The sequence below is a fragment of the Acanthopagrus latus genome, chromosome 6 (genome assembly GCF_904848185.1).
Source record: "Acanthopagrus latus isolate v.2019 chromosome 6, fAcaLat1.1, whole genome shotgun sequence".
Taxonomy (NCBI): domain Eukaryota; kingdom Metazoa; phylum Chordata; class Actinopteri; order Spariformes; family Sparidae; genus Acanthopagrus; species Acanthopagrus latus.
The window spans coordinates 32,819,436-32,844,408 of NC_051044.1; the positions used below are offsets into that span (position 1 = coordinate 32,819,436).

Here is a 24,973-nt window from a genome sequence, read left to right on the forward strand (position 1 = left end):
ATAATTTAAATCTGTAACCTGTCGAACAATAGAATAAGGCCCCCCAAACCTAGCCTGAAAAGGAGATCCCACCACCGGGAGGCTGGCTAGGACCTGATCACTGGAGCAAAAGACATGCACCTCAGCTCGGTGATCATACAGTCGCTTCATCTTATCTTGAGCCTTTTCTAAATTTAGTTTTGCCATCTTTACTGACTCATACAACCGTCTCTTGAACCCATTTACATAATCTGTTAGTTCTTCCGGAGGAGGAGATTTCTTCCAATCAGACTGTAACACAGCCAAAGGACCACGAACTGTGTGACCAAACACAAGGTCATTTGGGCTAAAACCAGTGCTCTCTTGTGTGACCTCACGAGCCGCCAGCATTAGCCATGGCAGTCCTTCCTCCCAATCACGACCCAACTCAGTACAATATGAGCGCAAGAGTGACTTGAGAGTTTGATGAAAGCGTTCAATGGCCCCCTGACTCTCCGGATGATAAGCAGTTGACTGGATGTGTTTAATATGAAGCTTTCCCAGCGTATCTGCAAACACCTTTGATGTAAAATTGGTTCCCTGATCGCTTTGAATCACCTTAGGAATACCAAAAACAGACATGAACTGTGTCAAAGCTTTCAACACTGACTTTGTCGTTATGTTGCGCAAGGGAAAAGCAGCCGGATAACGAGTTGTCTGACACAGCACTGTAAAAAGATACAAACTTCCAGACTTAGACTTGGGTAGTGGGCCAACACAATCAATTAACACATGTTCAAATGGTTGATTTGCAACTGCTATAGGATGCAAAGGAGCTGGCTTAATGCCCTGGTTTGGTTTACCTGTGAGCTGACAAGTATGGCATGTTTTAATATAGGCAGCGATGTCTTTCTTCAGCCGAGGCCAATAAAAATACCGCAAAACCTTGTCATAGGTCTTTTTAACCCCCACATGTCCCATATCATGAGCAGTTTTCAATATGCCAGCCCTCAGTCCAGATGGAACCACAATTTGGTAAATGGCGTCACCGACAAACCTTTCGCCCTGGGGCAACCATTTCCTCACCAACATGTCATCTTCAAAGAAATACCCCTGCGCCACACTCTCCATCTCCTCCACTGGACGCGCCTGCTGGAGCAGCTCTATCAGAGCAGGATCCCTCTGCTGCTCCTTTACCAGCTCAGCTTTTGAGACAGAGAATGGAAAGGCAGGTAAAGGAAATTGGACATGTGGAACATTCTTGTCTTTAACCACCAAGTCATTTTTGTTTAGTGTCTGTGATCTTGTGACCACACACGCTGGAAAAATCTGTTTGAATTCCTCACACTCAACCTCCACCGGGCCAAGAGCTGGCAAAGAGGTGACAACTAATGAGTGAGGAGACTCAGGAAATGGACCATTGATCAGATCATTCCCCAAAATCACCTGCACCCCTTGAACTGGAAGAGCCAGCCGCACTGCCAAAGACACCTCCCCTTTAACCAGATCTGAAAAGATGACAACCCTATGCAAAGGCACTGGAAACACATTCAACCCCATACCTTTCACCAGCACAGAGTCTCCAGTGGCAGTGTCTGTTGAAAATGGCAATACAGAGGCTACAATGAACGAGTCCAGAGCACCAGAATCTCTCAGGATTTTGACTGGAACTTTTTCCTCACCCCCAACCAAAGAAACAACCCCCTCACTCACATGTTTTCGATAACCCGGATCAATATCTTCAACCTTGTCAAGGTTGTGTTTTTTCTCTGAAGGGTTCACAACAGATTTCTCAGAGGGACACAACGGCTCCTCAAATCAGAGGCTGGAAACCAGTGCAACAGGCTTAGTGTGCTGCTGTACTGCAGCGATGGCCTCAGCCTTCTCACGCAGCACGTTCACTGTCCCTCGCACAGGAGCAACTAAGGCTGCAGGTTTAACAGGACGGTAACCTGTGTGGGACTTGTGTTTGGACCTTAAAACAGGACAGTCAGCTTTCCAGTGACCATTTCCCAAACAATAGTTACAAGTTCGACTAGAATCCCATTTGCCAACATGGCTAGCTGGTTTGAAACCAGGAGAGTCACTCCCTGAACTCCTGAGATAACCACTAGCTCCGCCCTTACGTCCATTTTCCCCCCAGACTTTATGCGTCAGAGCATACTCATCGGCTAAAACAGCAGCCTCAGCTAAAGTTTGAGCACTCCTCTCACTCAGATAAGTGGTCAGGTTCTCGGGAAGGGTTTCTCTGAATTGTTCCACCAAAACCAGTTCACACAGTTGTTCAAAAGGTCTTAACCTCAGAGGCCAGCCGCCAACGGCCAAAAAGAGTAGACAGTTCACGTGCAAATTCAACGTATGTTTCCCGGTCCTGCCTCCGGACGCCCCTGAACTTCTGCCGATATGCCTCCGGTACCAATTCATAAGCCTTTAACATGGCCTGTTTGACCATCAGATAGTTTTCACTGTCTGACATTGATAAAGCAGCATAGGCTTCCTGGGCCTTCCCCGTAAACACACACTGGAGCAGCAAGGTCTGCTCTGAATCACTCCAATTCCTGTTTCTGGCTAACCGCTCAAAGAGTAAGAAAAAAGTGTCAGGGTCCCGCTCTGAAAATTTTGGCACCAACCTTAAACATGAAGACACATCAAAATACGGAGACCCACCAGCTCCATGGACTCCCATGTTACCCGACGCTGGATTAACCATCTTACCCTCCTTTAACAAATCTAGCTTGTAACGTTCAACTTGTTGCTGTTCCCTCTGCTGAAGTAATTCAGCCTCACGTATCTTGGCGGTGCATTTCAGTTTCTCCAGTTCAACACCGTGTGCCTGAGCACGAAGAACCTGGGCCCTCTCCTGAGCCTTTTCCTCCCGTTCCATTTCCAATTTATGCTGCAGGGTCAACAACTCTTTTTGTTGCTCAAAAGACAAAGACATGCCAACCACAGGCCGCACAAATTTCAAAGACTGCTCTGGGGGACTGACCTGGGGAAAAACAGTAGTTAAGGTAGGAGTTGATGCATTTACAGCATCACCGCTTTCAACAGCAGCAGGCAACACCCCCAACTGCACCAAATGATCCTTAATTGTACTCAAGATACAGTCCTTGAGGGCCTTACTAGGGATTTCCACAGCAAAATAGTCAGCCACCTTGAATAACTGCTCCTTAGTGAAGGTGTTTAACAGATCCTCCCTGGGATTCTGCAAAAAATCAACAGCAGACATGGTTCACCCCACAGCAACCAAACTCAAAAGGAAAAAAAAACACCCATACAAAAAAAATTTTCCCTGGCAAAACTCAAGTTAGACTAACCTGCACAGCACAACACTTGGACAAATTCCCCTTAACCCAGGGCAACAGCAAAAATGTGGAACATCGTTTCCCCTAGCTGACTACCTAACCAGGAAGCTAGCTGACTCTCTCAACCCTAGTCTTCATGCACTAGCATTGGTGGGAAATTGAAACACAGAGCCCAATGACCCGGCCTATCAAAATAGCAGCCCACCTGGACAGTCACGGAGGTGTACCCAAAGCAAAAGTTGCTGTGGCCACGCTAGTGCACAAAAATAACAAACTAAAACAATAAACAACGAGCTCACAGGTGGAGGTCGTTCTTATGCTTACCGGAAAAGTAGTTCCACTAACTTAGGCTGTTTCAAAGCACCACAATGATTAAGGGCAACAAAATGCAGGCAGGTTAGCAACACCAAATCCTGAGCCTACAACCTCATCACACACTGACCCAACACACATTTCCACAGAGATGTGAAAACCTCTCCCCAAACAAATGCTTTCCGCAGGCTGCAGCAACAACATCAGCTTTTGGTACTCACCACAACAGACCACTGATGAAGCCAACAACACCACCCAGCTGAAACCTACCAAGCCACCATACTATCCAGGCTTTCAGAATCCCGGACGAGCCCCCATTTGTTACAACCCTGGCTCTCAGGCTGAAACAAAGGAGAGGAGACACACAGAGCTCTGAGACGATTTCAGTATTTATTTAACTAAACAACCTGAAAGGAACATAATGTGGGTGTGTGTGTGTGCATTTCTATATGTATTTCAGGCAGCAAACACCAAACCACAGCAGGTTGTAGGCCATAGCAGCAGTCAGCTGCTCAGCCACCAGAGAGAGAGAGCAGACTGACTGAGGCAGCCTTTTATCAGTGATGCCACACCCTACGGTGTGGTCTGCTTAGGACGGCCCACTGCTTCCTTGTTCTCCTAGAAGGCACTGAGAGGACAAACAGATGCTCAACAGGGCCGTCACATTCATTCAGCCATGATCAGTTGAATATGCATTTATGAATGTTAATGTTTGTCTTGTAATGTTGAGACACATGACCCAACTCCAAGTGACAGAAAGCTCTGCCAGGGAGGTTATGTTTTCACGCCTGTTTGTTGGTTGCTCTGTCAGCAGGATTAGATAAAAAAAAAAATATATACTGAGTTCCACCAAATTTGGATGGAGGATCGGTCTCTGCCCGATGTCTATAGGTTTGCACATTGGTTGCTGCAAAAGTCATCTTTATTTAGCTCTCACAGTTAAAGTCTTTGAAACAAGATAATCAAAACTAATTTCACTCTTAATTCAAAATTGAGACTTGATCTGCAACTCCAAAATAGCTTCAGTTTACAGTGTAGTTTAAGCTTAATGAGTTTATGTCTTCCTCCATCCATTGCAAAGAGTAAACAGTCACACCGACATAAAGATAAAACAAATAAATTACTATCTAATTCAAAAGCTCTTCACTTAATAGATTAAACCTTCAATTTCAGGGCACACAGTTAGCACATATTTTAGCCTGACAGCACAAATGTAGGATTATTCTGTTGTTCTGCTCTTCTTTTATTATCCCTGACCTTTGAGAGGCAGACACAGTCATGCATTCTCTCCAGGACATTAGCTCTTCTAGTTCAATTTGTTCATAAGAATGAACTAACCCATTCCTTTGTGTGTGGGGCATCTTTTTTCTTTCTTTCTTTTCTTTTTTTTCTAAAGACACGGAGGAGGACAGATGGCTTGATGTGATCTACTAGTCTGCTGGTTCTGGTCTGAATGTTCAATCTCTTACCAACAGTTTCTTAATTCATATTCAAGACTTGTGTTTTTTTTTAATATCTAACTACGTTGTATAAATTCTGTTACTGCCCACCTTTACTTCTATTCTGAGACATTTTTGCATTCATTAATGATTATTAAAGACATACACGTTTCCACGTCTTATGTGTTTCAGTTATAAATTTCAGTTGTTTCACTTCTGATTAAAATGCATACCATGGCCACACTGTAGTTTATTTTGAATCAATCCAACAACAACTGTCCTGCTGGAAGAAATATACATACACAGTGACCAGCTGTCAGATGGTTTTGAAAAATAAAATGATATATTTTTGGAGATCAGAAGCACAGGGTAGGGAAATGATAAAGTATATAAAGATGAACCAACACATTGTGTACAACATCACAAGGCCAGTAAACATTTTAGGACTTAGTAATGACAAGCTCATCTATTACAGTGGATGTTGAAATATGGGAAATGCAGCACCTTGTGTGTTACATTGCTTTTCAAACCGTGATGCTTTCCAGGAATCATGAATATGCTGCTGTCTGTCCGCCAAAGATGTTTTTATCTGTTAACAGTGAAATAACTATGAGCTACACCAGGAACTGGTGGTAGAGGTGGCGCAGGTCACTGAAGCTGACTTGAAAATGTAAAAGTTATAGAACTGTGAATCAGCTGAGGAACTGTTGTTATAGTGTTGTAGCGGATTGGTTGGCTGTTGTCATGGAGATGACAGGACACGTGAACGGACAGGCGCGAGGGGAGGTTCAAGTGGAATAAAGGCCGGCGTGATTGAGATGAAGAGCAGAGCGGCTGGACGGAGCCACACGGTTCTGAGCTTGTCTTCGCTGACCACAAATGACCAGCCGATGGGAGGTTAGGAGGACTCTGACCTCCCCTCAGTGAGCTGACTGACCACACCGCACTGTCTGCTGCCTGTCTGCCTGGATGATGGAGGTGGAGGTGGAGGGCTGCTGGCAACGTGTGCTCCGGCTGCTGCTCCTGCTCCTGCTCGGCTGCATGACCCTCCACTGCTCGGCCATCGAGACCGGTAAGACTTCACCGACTGCAACAGTTGTCATTCACTGATGGAGGAGTCTGGAACTGCCTCTCAGTTCTGCATATTGACTCAAAGTATGTTCACACGATCTAAAAACGATGATTTGGCTCGAGCCGACTCAGTGTGAGCTCCTCACTCAGCTCGTGCTCTCACTTTAACGTCTTTTCATTCCCGTCAAACAGGAAACACAGTTCATACACCAGGCTTCTGGAGATTAACTGAACTTTTTGCCTTAAGAGTACCAGAAGTCTGTATGTCCGCTCACGTGGTGGCTGGCTTTAAATGCAGAACACATGGTGCTATAAAAAAGGAAAGAAAAATAAAGCACAAAAATGTAAAATGCTAAGACCTTCATACATATTGTTGAGAAGGTCCTCTACCACTCTTAAAAACACATCATATAAAAGAATACATGAGCCCGTAATGATTAACGGTTGGAGGACAGTGGAGCTCGACCAATATTATCTGCTAATATTGTTCTATCGCAGATATGTCTGTAGAGAGGTGTAGTTCGTTTGTAGTTCTCAAACCCGGAAATCAGTTAGCATGTTAGCCCATCCAGTACCCTCATCTTAGAGTGTGAGTTTATTTAATGTCTTTTCAGTTAAATGTGTGAAATAAGGTGTGTAGTTACCACAGACTGAACATATTCACACTTTTGTTCTGCAATGTAAACTCCATAATTAAATGACCCACAGTTTAATTAGAAAGCTCTTCTGTGTGTTAAAACAGTTAGTGGTTAGTAACAAGTGTCTAAATGAGACTACAGAGGTTAGACAATGAGGGGACATTAAACGTTCTCACAGCGAACACGGAGACTCATCTACTCACTAGTCCGTCTTTACAGGCCCGCTTTAGTTACACACTATTCTAACTCTGACTTTACAACTTCTACATTGAAAATTGTATAGTTATTGTGTAGTAAGACTCTAAGTGATGGTGAAGTTTAAGTCATGTGACCGTAATGTGGTCTGTTTATAGCCCAACATTCGCTTTTTACATCTACACATTTACACTTTTAACAATCATATATGTTCATCTGTGAAGATCATCTTGATGAACAAAACGTATTCAGAGTATTATAAACTTGTGTTTGACACAGAGAATATTTTCAGCAATCCAAAACAAAATTCAAATCCCACAGTGGGATTGATGCTAACTTCAGCATGGCCTACAAAACTACATCCTCCCCACACCAATCTGTTAGCATATGTTGTCCAATATGAAAAGTTTGGAAATTATAATGGTTAAAATAAAATGTTGAAAAATATGTAACCACGGTTAAAGGATCCCTGCAAAATGAATACAGCTTACGGATCAAAATGTGATGTTTTTTTTACTGTTTTTGTTTGGTTTTTTTTCTCATGCTTATATCGGCATAGTTCCCAAAAATTCATTGGGCTTCAAATGAAAGTGAACTTTACCTAACGGTGAAACATTTATATATTGAGCTAATGCCATATAATAATTACAACAATATTATGTTTCCCAACTCTATATAGTTGTGAAAGTAAGAGTAGTATAATTGTGATAGAAAGGAAATGTAAGTGATGTAGTAAGTAAATGTAGTGATTAAAGTATTGTTTTGCACATTATACATTTCCTGTAATTATTACTGCTCTGAGCTGTAACTTCTGCTTTCTTTTGTTTTAACAACCAGTGTTTACTAGAAATCATGCATACTTTGCATTGTTTTTGACCGTATTGAATATACTTTTACAGGTTCTATCATGTATTTTTCTGTAACTCAGAAGGGTGTCACGATTTCGATTTTAAATTGAAATCAACCGAAATTAAGTCATAATCTCGAGTTTTGAATCAAAAAATAGGATCGATGCTGCCACACCTCCATGTCACATCCGGTCGGCTTGCCAAGCGGAAAGAACACACTCTTGTTGAAGTGCTGTGAGTCAACCGCCTCTAACCGCCTCTAACTTAGCTACTAGCTGATGACTGCTACACCATTCCTGTTCAGCTCCTGGACCGTGGTCTGGAAGCACAGGGGAAATGATTTCCTCCAGGGCTGAAGTTTGTGTTTACCTTCAGGGTGAACCACTTTCACATGTTAAGCTGGTCGGGAAATAATACCAGGGAGCTTTGCTGTATCTAGAAGAGCCGTCGCCTTTATTCTCAGCCAAACTGCAGCCTATACTGTGCACTTTATTGCTATCGCATTTACTGCTACTCCTTTTGCTTCTCCTTTCTCTCCCATTCATTCACTGTCCGCACGTACGCACGGTCCCTCTCTTTCGCTCGCCCACTCACACCTTACGCACCTTATGCACCGCCATATTCCTGAAAGGGGCTACGCCACTCTTACAACAATAGCAACTGGAGACCCATCAACAGAACTTGAACCCCCTCCTCTTTCGCTGAAGTCGCCGGGGTAGAAGTATTTTGGATTTCCAGTGAGTTATGTTGATGACGTTCACATTGTCGACAAAAAAGCCACAGTGTGCAAGCTCTGCAGAAACTAGATGGCAGGTTATTTTGTTGTGGTTTCCAATTGACTGAAGATATAAGTTATTGTTACATTATGGTGTTAATAAATGTTTTAAATTTGACAATGTAGTGTGGTACATTGCGAACAAAGATCAGATATTATATTGCATAAAAGTCTAGTCTAAAATGGCATAGCAACCTGTGCTTTAAAAAAAATAAATGTAAAAATTGAGAATCGAATCGAACCGGGACCTTAGAATCGAAAGTGTAATTGAATTGAGGATTTGGAGAATTGTGACACCCCTAGTAATTCCATTCCTTCCATTCCTTTACTTATGGTTTGAAAATTAATTGGGATCAAGTTACGGCATTGTTTTTTCATAGTTTAAATGCAAACTGAGAAGTTCTCAGTGCATTAAAACTTAAAAAAATGCATGCAGGCTTGGTGTTAGTGTGTTTTGATGGATCACACAGCTCAGGCGAATCTGTTCTTATATTGTCATATTTTATGGAGATGCGTAAATGACTCCTTGATCAGTAGATCAAATACATTTGACTTGTAAAGCCACGTAGCATGGTCTGCAAAATGTGTAGTTTTGATGTGAAGTATCAGAGATTTGTTGTAAGAAAGCTGAAAAATCACAGATATAGTTTTTTGAGCTGCTCCTAAAATTAACTCTGTTTAAGGACGTACGTTCATTCTAAATGGATCATTCTAATTGGATGATGAGTGATGACGTAAAGTTTCTGTCCTGTTAATATAAAAGTTCACTTTAATGTTGATCAGGTATGACAGTTGTGGGGGGTGTTTTTTATGTTCAAACTACATAGACCTTCACAAAAATATGCATATCATGTATTCTTTATAGATGTTGTTTTTGCGAATTTGAGTATTGTCTGATACGAGAGGTCTTCAGTATGGCTCACCTTTGCTTTTGCCTCATTAGACCACCTTATTCTTATTATGTTTACTTACTGTAGTGTTTTTTACCGTGTTTGCATGCACCTGGACTGACTGACTGTAGATGTAAAGTGATATAGTGACGCCTGTGTTGAGTCACCAGTGTTGGGATAACACATTGATTCACAGTGAAGCTGCTGCCCTTTTCTACACAATGCTGTTTCAGAGACATTTGTCACTACAGCGTGTCATCCAGGACCCTGGCCCTCTCTCTGAAATAGACCCTGTTTACAATGATCGTGCTCAAAAAGAGTTGAATTTTCCAGCCTGCAAAAGTCTTTACTGGTTACTCTGTGTCCTCTGGTCACCCATGTTTTGGACAGCATCCCCTAAGGCTTTGTACTTACTAATGCGGTGCAGAGGGGATGAGCTGTTTCCCACCAACAGGGGCTCCGGGGCTTTGGGACATTCCTGGAGGTCAGTGTAGGAGGATCTAGTTGTATCCCATGGAAACAGAGCTAATAAACTCCAGGGGTGATCGTAAATTTTCTCATTATTTGGCCTGCGGCCCAGAGGCAAGGGGTGCTGGGTGGCTGGGTGGCTGGGTGGAGGCTGCTGGAGCCGGATCTGCCCACCCATTTGTCCTGTTCCTGCCTATAGATGAGTGGTGAGCTGCTTCTGATGATCAAAATGCTAGTCAACACCAGGTTTAACAGGTGTCATGGACAGAAGTTTGATCTACCAGTGTGCTGTATTCATCCCTTGTAGCATCACAACTATTTTGAACGTTATTGCCCTCTTTAACCACACATTCAGAGGTCTGTCATGATTCTCAGTCAGCCGGGTCATTGTGTATCTAAAAGTGCGAAGTCAAGGGCAACTGGACTCTGGATTCTTTAATTCTAACCTGTTTTAAGTGTTACATTTCTAAATGATCCAGTGTTTTCTGAATTAGAGACATAATGTACCTCTAACTGAAATAAATCTACTTGATGTTTCTAATTCAGACTGCTGAAGCCTCGCATTAGCTTCAGATCAATTTTGGAGTACAGTTTTACATGAAAGAGGAGCCTGGATTTTGTTCCCCGTGTCATTGATAGGAAGCTAATTGGTATGGGCTCTTGAATGGCCAGCACAAACAGGAAAAATGATTACTGCAAGCAAAACCTGTTTCAGTGACATTAATTAAAGACAGACGTGAAAAACAGTGAATGTACCCTTTAATTATTAAACAAGAGAGAATAAGAAACAGAAGAGTGACACAATACCAACAAACATATATACAGAGGACCATTGGGACGTTGAGAAGAGTACAGTCAAACAAAACATGACAGTTTGTCCCTGACAGCAGCACAAGCTCTCTGGTTCTTCTGACATGTAAAACATGTGTTGCTCAATAAGTAATGCCATGTCTCATGTTTGCTGACAAACAGACAGACAGACAGACAGACTGTGATGGAGCAACTCTGACACTGACTGTAGGCCACACACACACACACACACACACACACACACACACACACACACACACACACACACACAAACCACGCATAAACACACTCAAACATGCCACATTTGTCCGTTGTGTGGCTGGCTGCAGGCAGCGCACACACCTACACACATGCCACACATTTCTCTGATCCATTCACCAAATATTTCAAACATTGTTATTATCCCTCATTCACGGTTTCCAGCAGGCATACTGTATATTCACACAAACATTAAAAACACTCACTGACTCTCTGATGAAATGCTCCAATTCATAAGTTTAACTGGCAAATCAGTGGCGTAACAACTAACAGCACTTTGCGTGTTTTGAGGGTCACGTGACCAGCATGAATATGTTTATTACTTTTCATTGTGATTTTGTTGCCAATAAACTTGGTTTGGTTATGGGGGAAACATTTTGTCAGTGGTGGGAAACGTATGTGTTTAATACACAAATGATACATGGGCTGTAATTGTTTTCTCTGACAGATAATATGGTGAATAGTATATTTTCATGTTAATAAATATGCCCAGGGGAGGCGCTATTAGTTTAAAGGGGGCCATCTTGGCCTGGTAAAATCAGTCTTGGTTGGTCACAGAGAAGTTAACAGCTGTTGAGCTATCAGACTGCATATTGTATTGTTCCTGTTTGTTTTTCTTTTATGTTTGTTTCTATATGGAACATATTGAGTCAATGAAGGACCTGAGGGACTCAGAGCTACTCTGATAATCTTGTATTGTTTGTTTATTTATTTATTTACATTTTTCACTTTGTGTAAATATTTCCACTGTTAGCACTTTGGGAAGCTGGTTTAATAAATGGACTGTTCCTATATTTTTTCAGCAGCGCAGTTGTTTTTTTTTTGTTTATATAGTCTCAAATATATAACGCAACACCATCACCTTGTCTATGATAGGGACTGGGCTGTATAGGCTGCCAGGCAGACAGGAATAGAAACCACTGTGTTAACGTTACATTGCTTAATACTGTACTTACTAATGTGGTGTTCTCTCTTTCAAATAATCCAGCCACGTAACTATCCATCCATTCATGAAATGAAATCGCACACTTGAGGATCTTCCTTACCCCGGGTATATGCACAAACATTGACAGTTAGTAAGCGTGGCATTCAACAATGTAACAGGATGTGCAACAGAGGTGATCCACAGAACAGTGCATCATCCATGTCAAGACAACAGATTCCACAATGTAATCCAGTAAATCACACAGATCTTGTGTCTTGATATCAAACTGACAGCCACTGCTAGCGTTTCATCTCAAACTACAGTGTGTGTCCTTTAACTAAACTAAAGTTACTCTATTTTAATAACGTTACAAAGCCTGTTCTTCACCGGAACTTATCAGGGAGAGGGTGGGAGGGACTAGGGGGCAGAAGGAGAGGGACAGAGAGACCCTAATGTTCTGTTCAGTAGTTCTCATAAAGTTAATACCAAAGATCATTCAGTGTTACATTTAACAAAAGAAATAAAAACATAAAAATATGACTATAGAAGACTATGTTGTACTGGTTTCACTATATCAACTGATTAACTGGCTAATTTCCTTTTCCTTCTCCCAGCTACCTTTATTATATCAGCCTTTAAAAATCCACCATCAGTCGACCTCTAATTTCTGGAGCTTCACAGAAAAACATGCATCATTGCAGCATTCTCCTAAGCAACTAGACACAACTGAAATATCTAATTATCTGGAAAGTACACTTCTGTGTTTTGCAACAAATGACAGGGTCCCATTTGTGAGGAGAATTGTAATAAAAAAAAATATGTCAAACATCACTGACCATTTGGAGTCAGATTTGTTTCATTATGTAAATGCTCCATGTATAGGTTTGTCTCTGAGGAGTCTGTGTTGTGTCTTTTCCACATCAGTCAACGTGGTGGACTTCTGTGGCCAGACAATCCGGGGTGACGGCATGATCGTCAACTCACACCAGGAATCCAAAAAGTACTACTTTGTGACTATGGCGACTGATTGTCACCTCACCATGCAGGCCAGCTCCTCCAAAGACAAGGTCCAGTTCCACTTCCGCTTCTTCCTGGTCTACAGTCTGTTACGAGTGGCCCCTTTGAGCCCCGCCCCCGTCTTCCCAGAGTCCCCCCGGGGCTCTGCTCCTCTCAACCCCAGACTGGAGCCCACCTCTGGTGAGAGCTCGGGGGACCCGTGTCATTCTGGCTCATACGTTCAGTTCTATGATGGACGGGACAGGAGCTCACCTCCCCTTGGGCCTCCTCTTTGTGGGAAGAGCTTGCCACGGCCAGTGTTGTCCACAGGAAATTTCCTGACCCTGAGGCTGGTGACCCGGGGGACTCAGCCCAGGGTCGACTTTGTGGGGGACTTCACCTCCTTCAGACTGGGTATGTAAAAAGGCCATGTCCGCACATTCCATAGATGCTTGTTGTCGTACAGGCACTTTGATAAGTGTACATAACTGGATGAATGACAATAGCATAATGATGCTTCTGTTGGAAGAGGTCTATTCTTGATTTACCAAACATCATAGAGTTAATCCTAATACGTAAGGTAGGTTCAATCATCATCCATCCAAGCATGTTTATTGGCAGTTCAACACATGGGAAGGTAGGTATTGCCATTTGAAGGTAACTGTTACTGAGTGCATGTAACCATTGCAACAACAGTCATGTTTCATTTTCACTAAGGAGTGTAGGTGAAGTACACAGACATACCAAGCCGACCTTAAATAACTACTAGTACAGGGTTCTCCCCAGACATTTTTAGTGTAGCGGCACACCGTCACCCGCTTCAAAGGAGCTAACATTGAAAATGAGTATAGTGACGCTGTACTAGCAGTATAGCAGCGCAGCGCCGCTGTTCCACCGTCTGGGAAGAACCCTGTAATACTAGCAACGAAGGCTGATTGTTGTGCTGCATCACAGCTGATGGCTGACTAGCTCGTACGTTCTGCACTTGCGTCCAAAGAAATACCTCTCCGGGGAAACAGGAAGTCTCAGGAATGCGAATATACAAACAGTTGAACAGTGTTGCATTGATGAGCGCTTGGAACAAAATCCACTGGAAACAATCAGTAAACATGTCTCACAGTGAATGTAAGCAAAACTCCAAGCATGCATACAAGTTGTTGCACTATATTATATTTCATTATTATAGCTGTGATATAACAATACACTGTATATAACAAACAGTAGGGTCCAAAAGTCTGATACAATAATGAAAAAACGTCCACTACCTTCAAAATGATTGTAGTATTTCATTTGCACCCCTTTAACGACAGTACGCATTTGAGCTGGCATGGACTCCACAAGTTAGTGTAAAACCTGCTGACTCATATTATCCCAGCATGATTTGACTGTGTTCCACAAAGCTTCTTTGTCGCAGAATCCTTGACTCTGCATTCAATTGCCCCTATAAATGTTCAGTGTAGCTGAAGTCGGGTGACAGTTGAAGTGTGCTCATCCTGCTGCAGTAGGAATCCTTCTCCACAAAAATCAAACCAGAGGGTGGAGCATGTCTCTAAAAATGGAGCGGTACTTCTCCTTGGTCAGGGTGGAATTAATCCTGTGCAGGTGCCCAACTCCAGAGGAGGCAAAACAGCCCCAGACTTAAATGTTCCCACCAACATGTTTTACTGTGGGGTTGAAAGACTAAGGTATCATTCTCTCTCCTGTCCCTCTCTAACACACACCATTTTGTTACTGACACTAAGCTTTCTCTGGGATTCATCAGTAAATAGGACTCACTGTTTCTTCCTGAAAAGTGGTTAGAAACTGCTCCTCATCCTCAGAGATGCTACAAGACAGCCTTCTATTGACAGCACAACTGCTGATTGCGTTGTTTGTTTTGCAGCATCTGTATCTGTGAAGACATTCTTATCTGTGTCTCATGGAACTGACCTTGATGTATTGATCTTCTGATGGTGTCATTTTGGATCTGATCATGATTTGAATACAACTGATGCAGTTTCTGCAAAGGTTTTATATACTGAAATCCACTGCCCCCTTAGAAACCTTCGATCTACTCATGATTTGATTTCCTTCTTCCTCAGACTTTCTGATTATGTTAAATAATATGTTTTTAATATAAACAACAACTCATATCTGCGTATCCTAACAGTAGTCATTCATTATCAGTGATTAAACACCATAGTTGCTTCTGGCTTCAAGCAAATACGATATCGTCCACTTTAATTATAAGTGGGCTGAAGACTGGGCAGAAAACGAATGCAGCAGACATTAATCTGGAGCAGCTGGTTTGTTTTCTCTGTGGACTAGAAAATACCCATTGGCTTGGATTATTTGCATGCCTGCTCTGGTAACCGTCAGGCAGACGTACAGCAGACTGCTCTTATGTTAATTAGTCTTCATAGCATCAGATATTTCTGATGTGTCAATAACTTCATGTCATGTCATGACCTACTTAAACAAACTGAGGAGAGCCATATTGTCTTTTTGACTGTTACACTTTAACACTGTTAAGTTTTAAAAGCTGACTGAGATCCTTCCACTGTTGTCCTGATGTTTCAATTGTTATCTGCCTCTTCAGGTTTTAACCAATCAGAGTGCAGCAATGAGCCCTATTTCACCTGCAGGAACGGAAAGTGTATCCCTCTCAGTCTGGTGTGTGATGAGAAGGGCATTGACAACTGTGGGGATGGAAGTGACTTGGAGGAAAACCTAACAACAGGTTGTAAAGGTCAGTTAGGTGTTGAGCTGATGCACGCTGACACACTCCCTGGTTTTATTACAGAGTATTGAGAGGAAAATGTGGGGAACTGTGAGTGCTATAAAATGTAAGTTGGTATCTTTACAGTACAAGAAAATAGCATAACAAACCATTTAATCAAAATCTGTCCTTCATCAGCAGGTCAGCTTTTACCTCCTGAGCCTCCACCGCCAATAGCAACCCCACCCTCAACTTTTGTGAATCCACACACAGTGCCGATTCCTTCACTGAACTGTGGCATGCCAGACACTGCTCCCAGTAATGAGTCAGTAGCAGGTGAGTGACCATTCTCACATAAGATATTATGTTGTTAAGATAGATGTGTTTTTATCAGCTGGAAGAAACACACTTTGCTGGCAGGAATCAATTCATGTCTACTACATTATGTATGGAGGTGACCACTGAGTTGTTAATTTCACCTAAAGACTCGTAAACAATAAATGGTGATGGATTCTCACGGCAGAGAGCGCAATTTTGAGTGACCCGTCTCTATTCTAGCATCAGAGGTGCAAACAGAGACTGTCTGGGCCAGCCTGTCAGCTTCTGATTGCTTTTAAAACCTGGCCAAGTCTGGTCTAACAAAACAGCCATTCTTCTACTTTGACTGTTCAACTGAGAGTGGGAGAAGGAGATTCACGTACGCCTGCTGTACAAATTGCCAGCTGTTTATTAGCTGAGATCCATCTCACCACCATGGTCTGTCCACAATGAGGGACCTGGAGGAACAGACACACTGATTCATTCATTGTTGATCAAGCTGAATTCATTTGATTTTCAGAGGGTTTAAAAAGTTGATGGGCTCCAGATTCATTAATTGTATTGTAGAGTCAGTAACTTAAATGACTGTTACAGCCAGCCTCTCAAGAAAATGTTCAACAGCTGTGCCAAGGCAATTGAACAGTAGATACTTTTTATGCTGTAAGGCATAGTTTGTTAACTTTTAACTTTGTAAACTATGCACAATCTTACAGATTTGGTGCTAGCGGGGCCAGTCGAGAAGGAGCCTGAAGTCTAAAATGTCGTCTGAAATGTCTCCATATCCTCGCAGTAGATTTAACTATTATACTCTTTGAATATGGTGAGATGGGGTGATTTACAGGAGCATGAACAAGTGCAGACAGAGAGGCTGGTTTGGCGGACATGGATTCCATAACTATCCATGTTGGGGAGAACCGGAGCCCTCAAAATGAAGCCAGAACTGGATTGCTCTGAGGTTACAGGCCCAGTAATAGAATCTAAAATTTGGCAATGCTAGACTCCCCTTAGATTTTAGTCTCTGAAGCAACGGTCTGCGTAGTCTTGGGGGCTTTTTGTTCCAAACAAATTCAGATATTAATTTATCAATCTTAGAAAAAGAAGACTGTGGAAGAAAGATGGGTAGACATTGGAATAAATAGGAAAATTTAGGGGGGGTGTTTATTCTGATAGAGTTGATGCGGGCTGCAAGGGATAAATTTAATAAAATCCAGCGCTCAAAGTCATCTTGCATCTTAGCAACCAACGGGAGAATGCTTTGAATAAATCCTCAAACTGAGCTGTGACCCGAATACCTAACAAAACTATCTGAGGCAACCTTGAATGGAAAGTTGTGTAGTGGGAAACTTCTTGCTGCCTGGTAGCGTTATCTTCAGGACAGCCGGAAAAAGAAGTCCAAACTTTGTGCCAGGGCAGGAGTGGAGCTGCCACTTCACCCCTGCAAAGGCAGGAGACAGATGCAGCGTAGTCAGGAAAGATGAAGAGCTTTTTACCCTCGTAGAGAAGTGGAGAGACCTGGGACATGTCACCAGCACACTGCAAAATTAGCGGATCCTGACGATGAAAGGATGGGGCGCCTCTCCCGCTATAGGTTTTGCACGGAGGGTGGGGTGAGCTCAGTCAAGGAGTGGCATGTCATCCAGCTTCAATGTGTCCTTTATAAGTTGCGCAGTAAAGTTGGTCGGTCGAGGGCCACCAGTCAAACGGATGTTATTTCTCCTCGACCTCCCCTCTAGGTCCTCGCATTTTTCATTCAGTATTTTCACCTGGGCTTTCAGGGAACTCACCGTGGAGTCAAGCCTGGACAGCTCGGTGCCGTTGTCAGTGCACGTGCGATCCAGCTCATGGATGGTCTGGTCATGGGCATTTAGCCACTGTAGCATAGGTTCAACTGTATTTTCCAACTCCTGTTTTACCAAAGTGATCTCAGAGCGAAGGTCAAAAGCCAGTGAGTCAATTCTTCTGCATAAATCACCTTTCATGGAGGCGAGCATTCACTCGAGCCGGTCCCAGTCAGGAAAGTTAGCATCTAGCTTCAGTGAGAGGTCCGAGTTAGTCGAGGGCGAGGCCTCCTCGTGATGATTCTGTCCTCTGGCGAGTAGAGGACATGGTCCACTCAGGAGTGTAAAAGGTGTTCCAAAATCAAGTCAGGGGAAACTAAATTAAAGGTATCAACAAGTATCAATTGATAAAAGATGCTCAAAATTTGGAAGATAGTTACAAACTCCAGGAGCAATGGAGAAACGGGTCTCACATGGCAACGGTCAGACACCCCCCACCCCCGTTTTTGTTCTTAAGAAAATACTACAGTTGTTTGTTTGAGCTTCACTGTGTGAAATGGTATAAGTGCAGAGTTTGACATTAGAAGGTTGTTCACATTCATTGGTTTAAGTGGAAAGTTTCATTGTGCTCACTAAAAGGCGGGTCTACATGTATGATTTGTAACATCACAATTAGTTTGGCAGTTAATCCTGCTCGACTGATCTGCATACATCAGTGTAAAACTGAGAATGGAATTTACAGTGAAGAAGAGATATCTCCTGTGAAGTAAACTTTTGAAATTACACATATTTTCATAGTAATTTTGCTCCTCTAATCCTCAGACTCCCCAGTCTCCCTGTCCCTGTTGGTTTTCTACATCCTCCTGGGTGTCGTAGCAGGCAGTGTGGTGCTCTGCTGGTGCTGCTGGTCACCTGGCTGGTTCCTGTGGCGTGTCAGCATCTGTCGCTTCTTACCCTGCTGCAACTCGGCCTGCGCCTCCTGCCAGCTCTGTGCCCACAGCTGCACCCACAGCAAGGAGCACCGACTGGCAAAAGTAACCCCACACATACCCAACAACGGAACATCGACAGGGGCTGTGGCAACAAACAGCAGTGCTGACGAAAATGTTACCATAGCGGCTGTTTAGAGCAGAAGAGCTGTTTGCTTGATCAGCCCGGCATATGTGGAAGGTAACAGCTGCTAAGCGCTGATCTGTGGTGAACATGTCCCTGCACCAGAAACATTACCAATAATCTTTTTATTGAAGGTTGGACTAACTGGCTCAGTATGCAGACTGAATGGGCTTGGTTAATCTGTGGTTTGTGTGCTTTAACTGATGATGCAGCTGATGTGACTGCTGGGTTTATGTTGTTATAAGAAGGTAAAGCAGGGTACTGTATGACTATGAATTGTATGAAAAGTATGAATGTAACTGTAAGGACAGGATTAAGGGTTCTTCAGCTCTCTTAAAGGAACATGTCTGCCAAAATGAAAATCTAATTGCTTATTTTTCATTTTCAGGTGAACTGTTCCTATAAGAAACATTTTGTTACCAGCACTTGACCTGTTTCAACATTATCTCTTACTGTACATAATATGATGGCAGCACATTTGAGAGACTGCTGATGAAGTCTGATATGCTTTGCCAGTTTCCAGAGACAAGAGTGTTAAGTTGTTAGCATGAGCAGGTTTTCTGTGATTTTTTTTTCTTATTAATGTGCTTAAACTTCATAGAAGTAACAGTTTAACCATGCAATGAAAATACACTTCCAGTCCTCAGCTTTGACCTAAGTTGTCCATGGACACACGCTGAGGAAACAGCCACAGAACTACAAAGTCACCCACCTGGTGACAACAGCTGTTCTCCCCTGGAGAAATTCCTTCAAACTTTCCATTCTCTTCCCAGCAGTCCACTGTTGTTCTACGTACTAGCTGATATGAAGTTTGGACACTGAAGCACAAAGTTCTCTCGTGCATGTTCAACATTTTTAAGGGAATAACTTGTGGTGATTGAGCATGGACTTTCAACATGCAATTAATTGCATAAAGCAAACCATACAACAATTGAGAACAAACAGAAATTCTTGATAATTTACCTACTTAAATAAATCATGTTCTGTCAGCAGGAGTGGTTGTGGTGAGCAGATTTCTGTGGTGAAATGAAAAACTAAAAATGAATAACAGTATTTTACAGATAATTTGTTAATTAATTACATTATTTTACCTGAAAATGAAAGAAATATTAATTTTTGACCCAAAAAAACACTTTCCTCGTTATTATTATGTCAGTGTTTTCAGTGGCGCAATTATTTTTATGCACACTGGCGTTTGTATTGACCATGAACAACCCCTTTACCATCTATGTAAGAGTGGCCCTTTATTGTGGCCAACCCAAGGCACACCTGTGTAAAAATCATGCTAGCTAATGAACAGTATCCTAATAGGCCACACCTGTCAGCTAAAGAGAGGTGCTCACTGACAGATTAAACAGATAAGCCAGACTTTTTTTCTCAGACTAGAGTAAAACAAAAGCATTACTTTTATGTTTTTGGTCATTGTAAATCAAGATGCAGGGTTGATCTTTCCAGCCCTGTCCTCTCACAGGCGTCATATACAGTACAGAGTACAGTAGACCTGACATCCCTGTCTTCTCCATCTTTTACCCAAATTGATGCTCCACATGAGGGGCAACATGTGTTCATGTGTCCAGCAGGCAAACTTTCTTTGTGGCATCCTCTAGATGGAGTAGCTCCATAACCTTTTCTCCTTGTGCCACAGTATGTGTTATGTGGCAACATCACACAGAGCCCCATGTACTGTTTCTTTAGTGATTTTGACTTTTGTCCCTGCTAAGGCATAAGGCCACATGTTTAAACAAACCAAGTATTCCTGACCTCCAGGTTGCCAGGCTACAGCATGTTGAAGCATGCAGACTTCTTTATCTGTCTTTCTGCTGAGACTGTACAGGAATACACATGCATCTGTGTACCCATCAAACCACACACACACACACACACACACACACACACACACACACACACACCAAGGACTGTATAGATCCACCCCACTAGGGCTCCCTCTGATGTGCATGTGTATCTGTCTTTGCAGAAGGTCAGCACTCCAGCTGGAGGTTTTTCTAACAAGATTTGTGTAAAGAGCTCAAAATTCCAGCAACTTTGGTTGTATATAGAAAAACTTTATTGGCACACACACTCAGAGACTTTTCTTACTTTTTACTGTAAGCTTTCATTTTATGAGGTTTTAACAGTTTCCTTGTGTCATTTGAGTCTCACAGTTACAGGCTGATTTTATAGGATATGTGTTTAATACACACTGTGAGAATCTATGGAAGTTGTATATGATTAAATGCAGGTCTCAAAGCTGCACTAATCAATATTTTTGGAACAACTGGATCAAATTTGTAAAGCAGGCCCGGTTCTAGACTGCCATCGCTGATTCGCTGTGGTTCCATCGGCAAAGCTTTAAAGGGAATTCTTTTTCTGGATTGACGAAGAAAAATTCTGTGGCCAACAAATTATTGATGTTAGTCAACTAACATATTTTCAATTTAAATGTGAATCTGCAATGTAATTGCCATTTTGAATTTTAAATTTTAATGGCTGTCAGACTGCTATTTTCTAGCCAGTAGAGGTCTGCGCATCCCTTCATGGATATGCCTTCCCAGACCATCACTGACCCACCACCAAACCTGTCATGCTGAACGATGTTGTAGGCAGCATAGCGTTCGCCTTGTCTTCTCCAGACTCTGTCACATCTATCACAGGTGCTCAGAGTGAACCTGCTCTCATCTGTAAAAAGTACAGGGCAACAGTGGCAGACTTGCCAATTCTGGTGTTCACTAGCAAATGCCAATCAAGCTCCACGGTGCTGGGTGGTGAGCACAGGGCCCACTACAGGGAGTCGCGCCCTCAGGCCACCCTCATGAAGTCTGTCTGCCACACCAGTGGCCTGCAGGAGGTCATTCTGTAGGGCACGGGTACTGCTCAACCTGTTCCTCCTTGCACAAAGGAGCAGATATTGGTCCTGCTGATAGACTGAGAATGTTCTACGGCCCGGTCCAGCTCTCCTAGAGTAACTGCCTGTCTCCTTAAATCTCCTCCATGTTCTGGAGATTGTGCTGGGAGACACATTAAATCTCCTTGCTACGACACGTGTGGATGTGTCATCCTGGAAGAGTTGGACAACCTGTGCAACTTCTGTAGGGTTAAGGAATCGCTTCACACTGTCAGTAGTGATAATGATTCTGGCTAAAACCAGCACTAGCGGAAGACCAGCCAAAAAAGATCAAGAGAACGGGAGAAACTTGAAATGACCTCCACATTCAAAACCAGTCCTGTTTTGGGGATTTTCTCATTGTTACCACTTTAGTGCCCCTGTTGTTAATTCCATAAACACCAATACAGCTGAAGCTGTGTAGTTAGGTGTCTAATATTAAATGGAATCTAACCCTAAATATTATAATTTGTACAATTATCTTCCAGCATTTGCTAATGTTAAAAATGTTCAAGTTTGTAGTATTGACATTAACTATTTTACAACAGGAGTTTTTTTCTGTTTTGTGTTTGCCTGCAGTGCGGCTCATGGTCGTGCAGCTCTGATAGCTCAGATAGCCTAGTGGTATGTGGGTGGCAGTCAGTGACGGACTGGGAACAAAAACAGCCTGGGGGGGATGCGCACTTGGCAGCTGGAACTTTTGACGCACGGAAAGAACACACACAACTGCACTAAAACATGAACATATCAGTGTACAACCCCAATGCTTAAAAAAATAATAAATCATCAGAGCCAGCTGTTCCATAATAAAAACATGTCTTACTGTCATTCGTTATCTGTGTCTACTTCTTCATCCTCCTCTTGCTTGTTTTTCCCCTTGCTCACTGTCCTGTCTTTCTCCCTGGTGTGTTGGCTCAGTTTTGTCACTAACATTAGTGCTAGCAGTATTAACGCTAGTGCTAGCTGAAGCTGCACTTGATTTTAAAAACAAATCAGTCAGTTTGCAGCATTTTTCACCATCAGCCACCAGTGCTCTCTTAGATTAACTCTCTTTTTCTCTGCTCCGCTCTTGTGTCACTTGATGCCTCAATTCATTTTTTTTTTTTTTGCTAGTTTAATCTCAGTCAACTTCCAACTTCCACGCATACGCGATCCACTCGATTTAGTCTTGAAATTCCCAGAAGACATTGCTTTATTTTTTACTTTTGCAAACAAGTAATCGAATAAAAAATGCAGGTAGATTTGTTTTATTTCAAACCATGCACGTTTTTGAACATCTAAATAAGACATTTCACTACAAAACAATGTGGACTGATGTAAAAGTTTGTGACTGTTGAGGGCAACCATGACTGTGATATAGAGACTCGTATGTGGTATGTAAATACTGATTACATTGTTATTAACAGTATGAAGATATTGGAGAAGCTAAACTATCATATAGCCTCTGAACACTATTGATCCTTGACAGGGAACTATGAAAAATTATTTTTGGGCTGCATGGCTGCAACAATCATGCCACTCTCTAATTGGTTGGCCGGGCCAAACCGCCCACAAGGAGCCTGCGACCCCTCTGGCATCTACCCAAAATCAAGATTACCAGTCTGACACTGATGGTGGTAGATGTGAAAGGCGGATGGGAAAGTTAGTGGTGGGGCAAAATATAAGTTTCTTTGTAATCTGTGACAATGCAATTTTGTGCAGTGCTATAAAAATACATCTTGACTGACTGATTAATGTTATATTATTGTGCACCACTTTCTTGTGCCTCGGAAAGTTGTGTGTGCCTGCCTGGGTTACCTGTTTCTCCCTGCTTGATACCAGCACCCTCAGATTAGCCGCTGTTGGAGGCTCTGGCCCCAGGAAGTAAACAGTGGCCGGCGGCGCTAACCTGAATTTACGGGTAATGGAGTCCACTATCACTAATCTGTGTTGTTTAACCCTGTCGGTGGGGGTGGGGGAGACTCAGGGGCCAACAGGACCAGTAGCGGGGCGAACAATTGTTGTAAGTTGAAACCCGCTTCACAACCAGTACGTAGCCTGCCCTTGTTAGGCTTTCAATGCCACTGAGCGGGACAGAGACAAACTCCATAGCAGCTGCTGATGCTAAAGTGAAAGGGATCACATGAATCACAATCACAAACACTGATCAACCAGTCTTGCAGTTCCCTTCCACAGTTTTTCTCTGAGCTCATTGTTGTGGTTTCCGATTCACAGCAACCATAGCGGCAGCAGCAGGCAGCTGAAAAACAGCTCAAAAATCCTCCCGTACACTACCTGCTCAAACAAACAACAGACACACACAGACAGCAATGATGAACATAGTGGAAAATGTAGCAGCTGTTGGCAGATATTACCATCAGGAGTTGATTGAGACCAAATAAGATCTAACGAAAGTGTGAAAAAATATATATCAGGTTGTTCTGTGTCTGCCGGATGTGTACCATTGTTCACCATAATGACTTTACATTGTGGGAATGTGTTTGCAGTCCACAGATAGCAAAAAAGAATCCAGCTTTTAAAGGGTAAATCAATTGATCAATTGATTGAAAGGAAAATAGTATCAATTATTGTAACATAAATTATTATGTAACATCTGCAATTGATTAAATCTCTCTCCCATAAGCTATATAAGATATTTGATGTTTTCACCAAACTGCAGCATAATGTAAATGATGACTATTTGCTTTGATTATTATAGAAATAGGAATATATGTCATTCTAAAAAGTTCAAGGTTAGTCTTTTATTGTGATTTTGGATTAGTCAGCAGTGTCAGCATCATTCTGTTGTTGTTTTGTACATCCTGTAATGTTTTAATAAAATGTACTGCCATTTCTTCAGACTTACATTTTCCACATTTGTCTTTTTCCCACTTGCATGTCAAACACTGTTAAACTGTTAGAAACATACACGTTAACCATCTAAAAACAGCTGATGACTGTCACACATGCTGGTTTTTAGACTAAGCTCACAATTCAGAGCAGGATGTCATCACATCCTTGTCTGCAGCTCGGTGCAGCCTGTTCTTTATCTGACTCACAGGCTGCTTGGTTGACACTGGGGAGGTCTTGGCAATGAGTCAACAGCTTCACTCTGTGTGTGTTGCCTTTGGTATCCACTGGCAACCTTTCAAGTCAAATCCTTGTTTCTATGAAAGACAGAAAAAATATATATTTCCCAACCCTTTTGTCCCTTTGAGTTGACTGTTTGTAATTGACCTTTTGACACCTTTTTATTTTATCTGCAGAGGCATTAATATCAGAAAATGATTTCTGATCATTTTAAGCAGATAGTAAAAC

At 42.4% G+C, this 24,973-nt stretch overlaps 1 protein-coding gene across 3 annotated transcripts; it reads left to right on the top strand.

The window, feature by feature from the left end:
• The first annotated feature begins 5,582 nt into the window (after positions 1-5,582).
• On the top strand, positions 5,583-24,465 carry ldlrad2 (low density lipoprotein receptor class A domain containing 2). 3 transcript variants are annotated; one of them, XM_037102073.1, is made up of 6 exons: positions 5,586-6,086; positions 12,817-13,302; positions 15,467-15,616; positions 15,785-15,922; positions 18,505-18,852; positions 22,256-24,465. In XM_037102073.1, exons 1-5 carry the CDS (start codon positions 5,984-5,986, stop codon positions 18,807-18,809), a joined length of 1,182 nt encoding a protein of 393 aa, XP_036957968.1. In that variant the 5' UTR covers positions 5,586-5,983; the 3' UTR covers positions 18,810-18,852; positions 22,256-24,465. The 3 variants fall into 3 exon arrangements, with proteins under 3 accessions (XP_036957969.1, XP_036957968.1, XP_036957967.1); XM_037102074.1 differs by lacking the exon at positions 22,256-24,465 and having other exon boundaries at positions 5,583-6,086; positions 15,788-15,922; positions 18,505-19,790; XM_037102072.1 differs by lacking the exon at positions 22,256-24,465 and having other exon boundaries at positions 5,588-6,086; positions 18,505-19,790.
• The last annotated feature ends 508 nt before the right edge of the window (positions 24,466-24,973 follow it).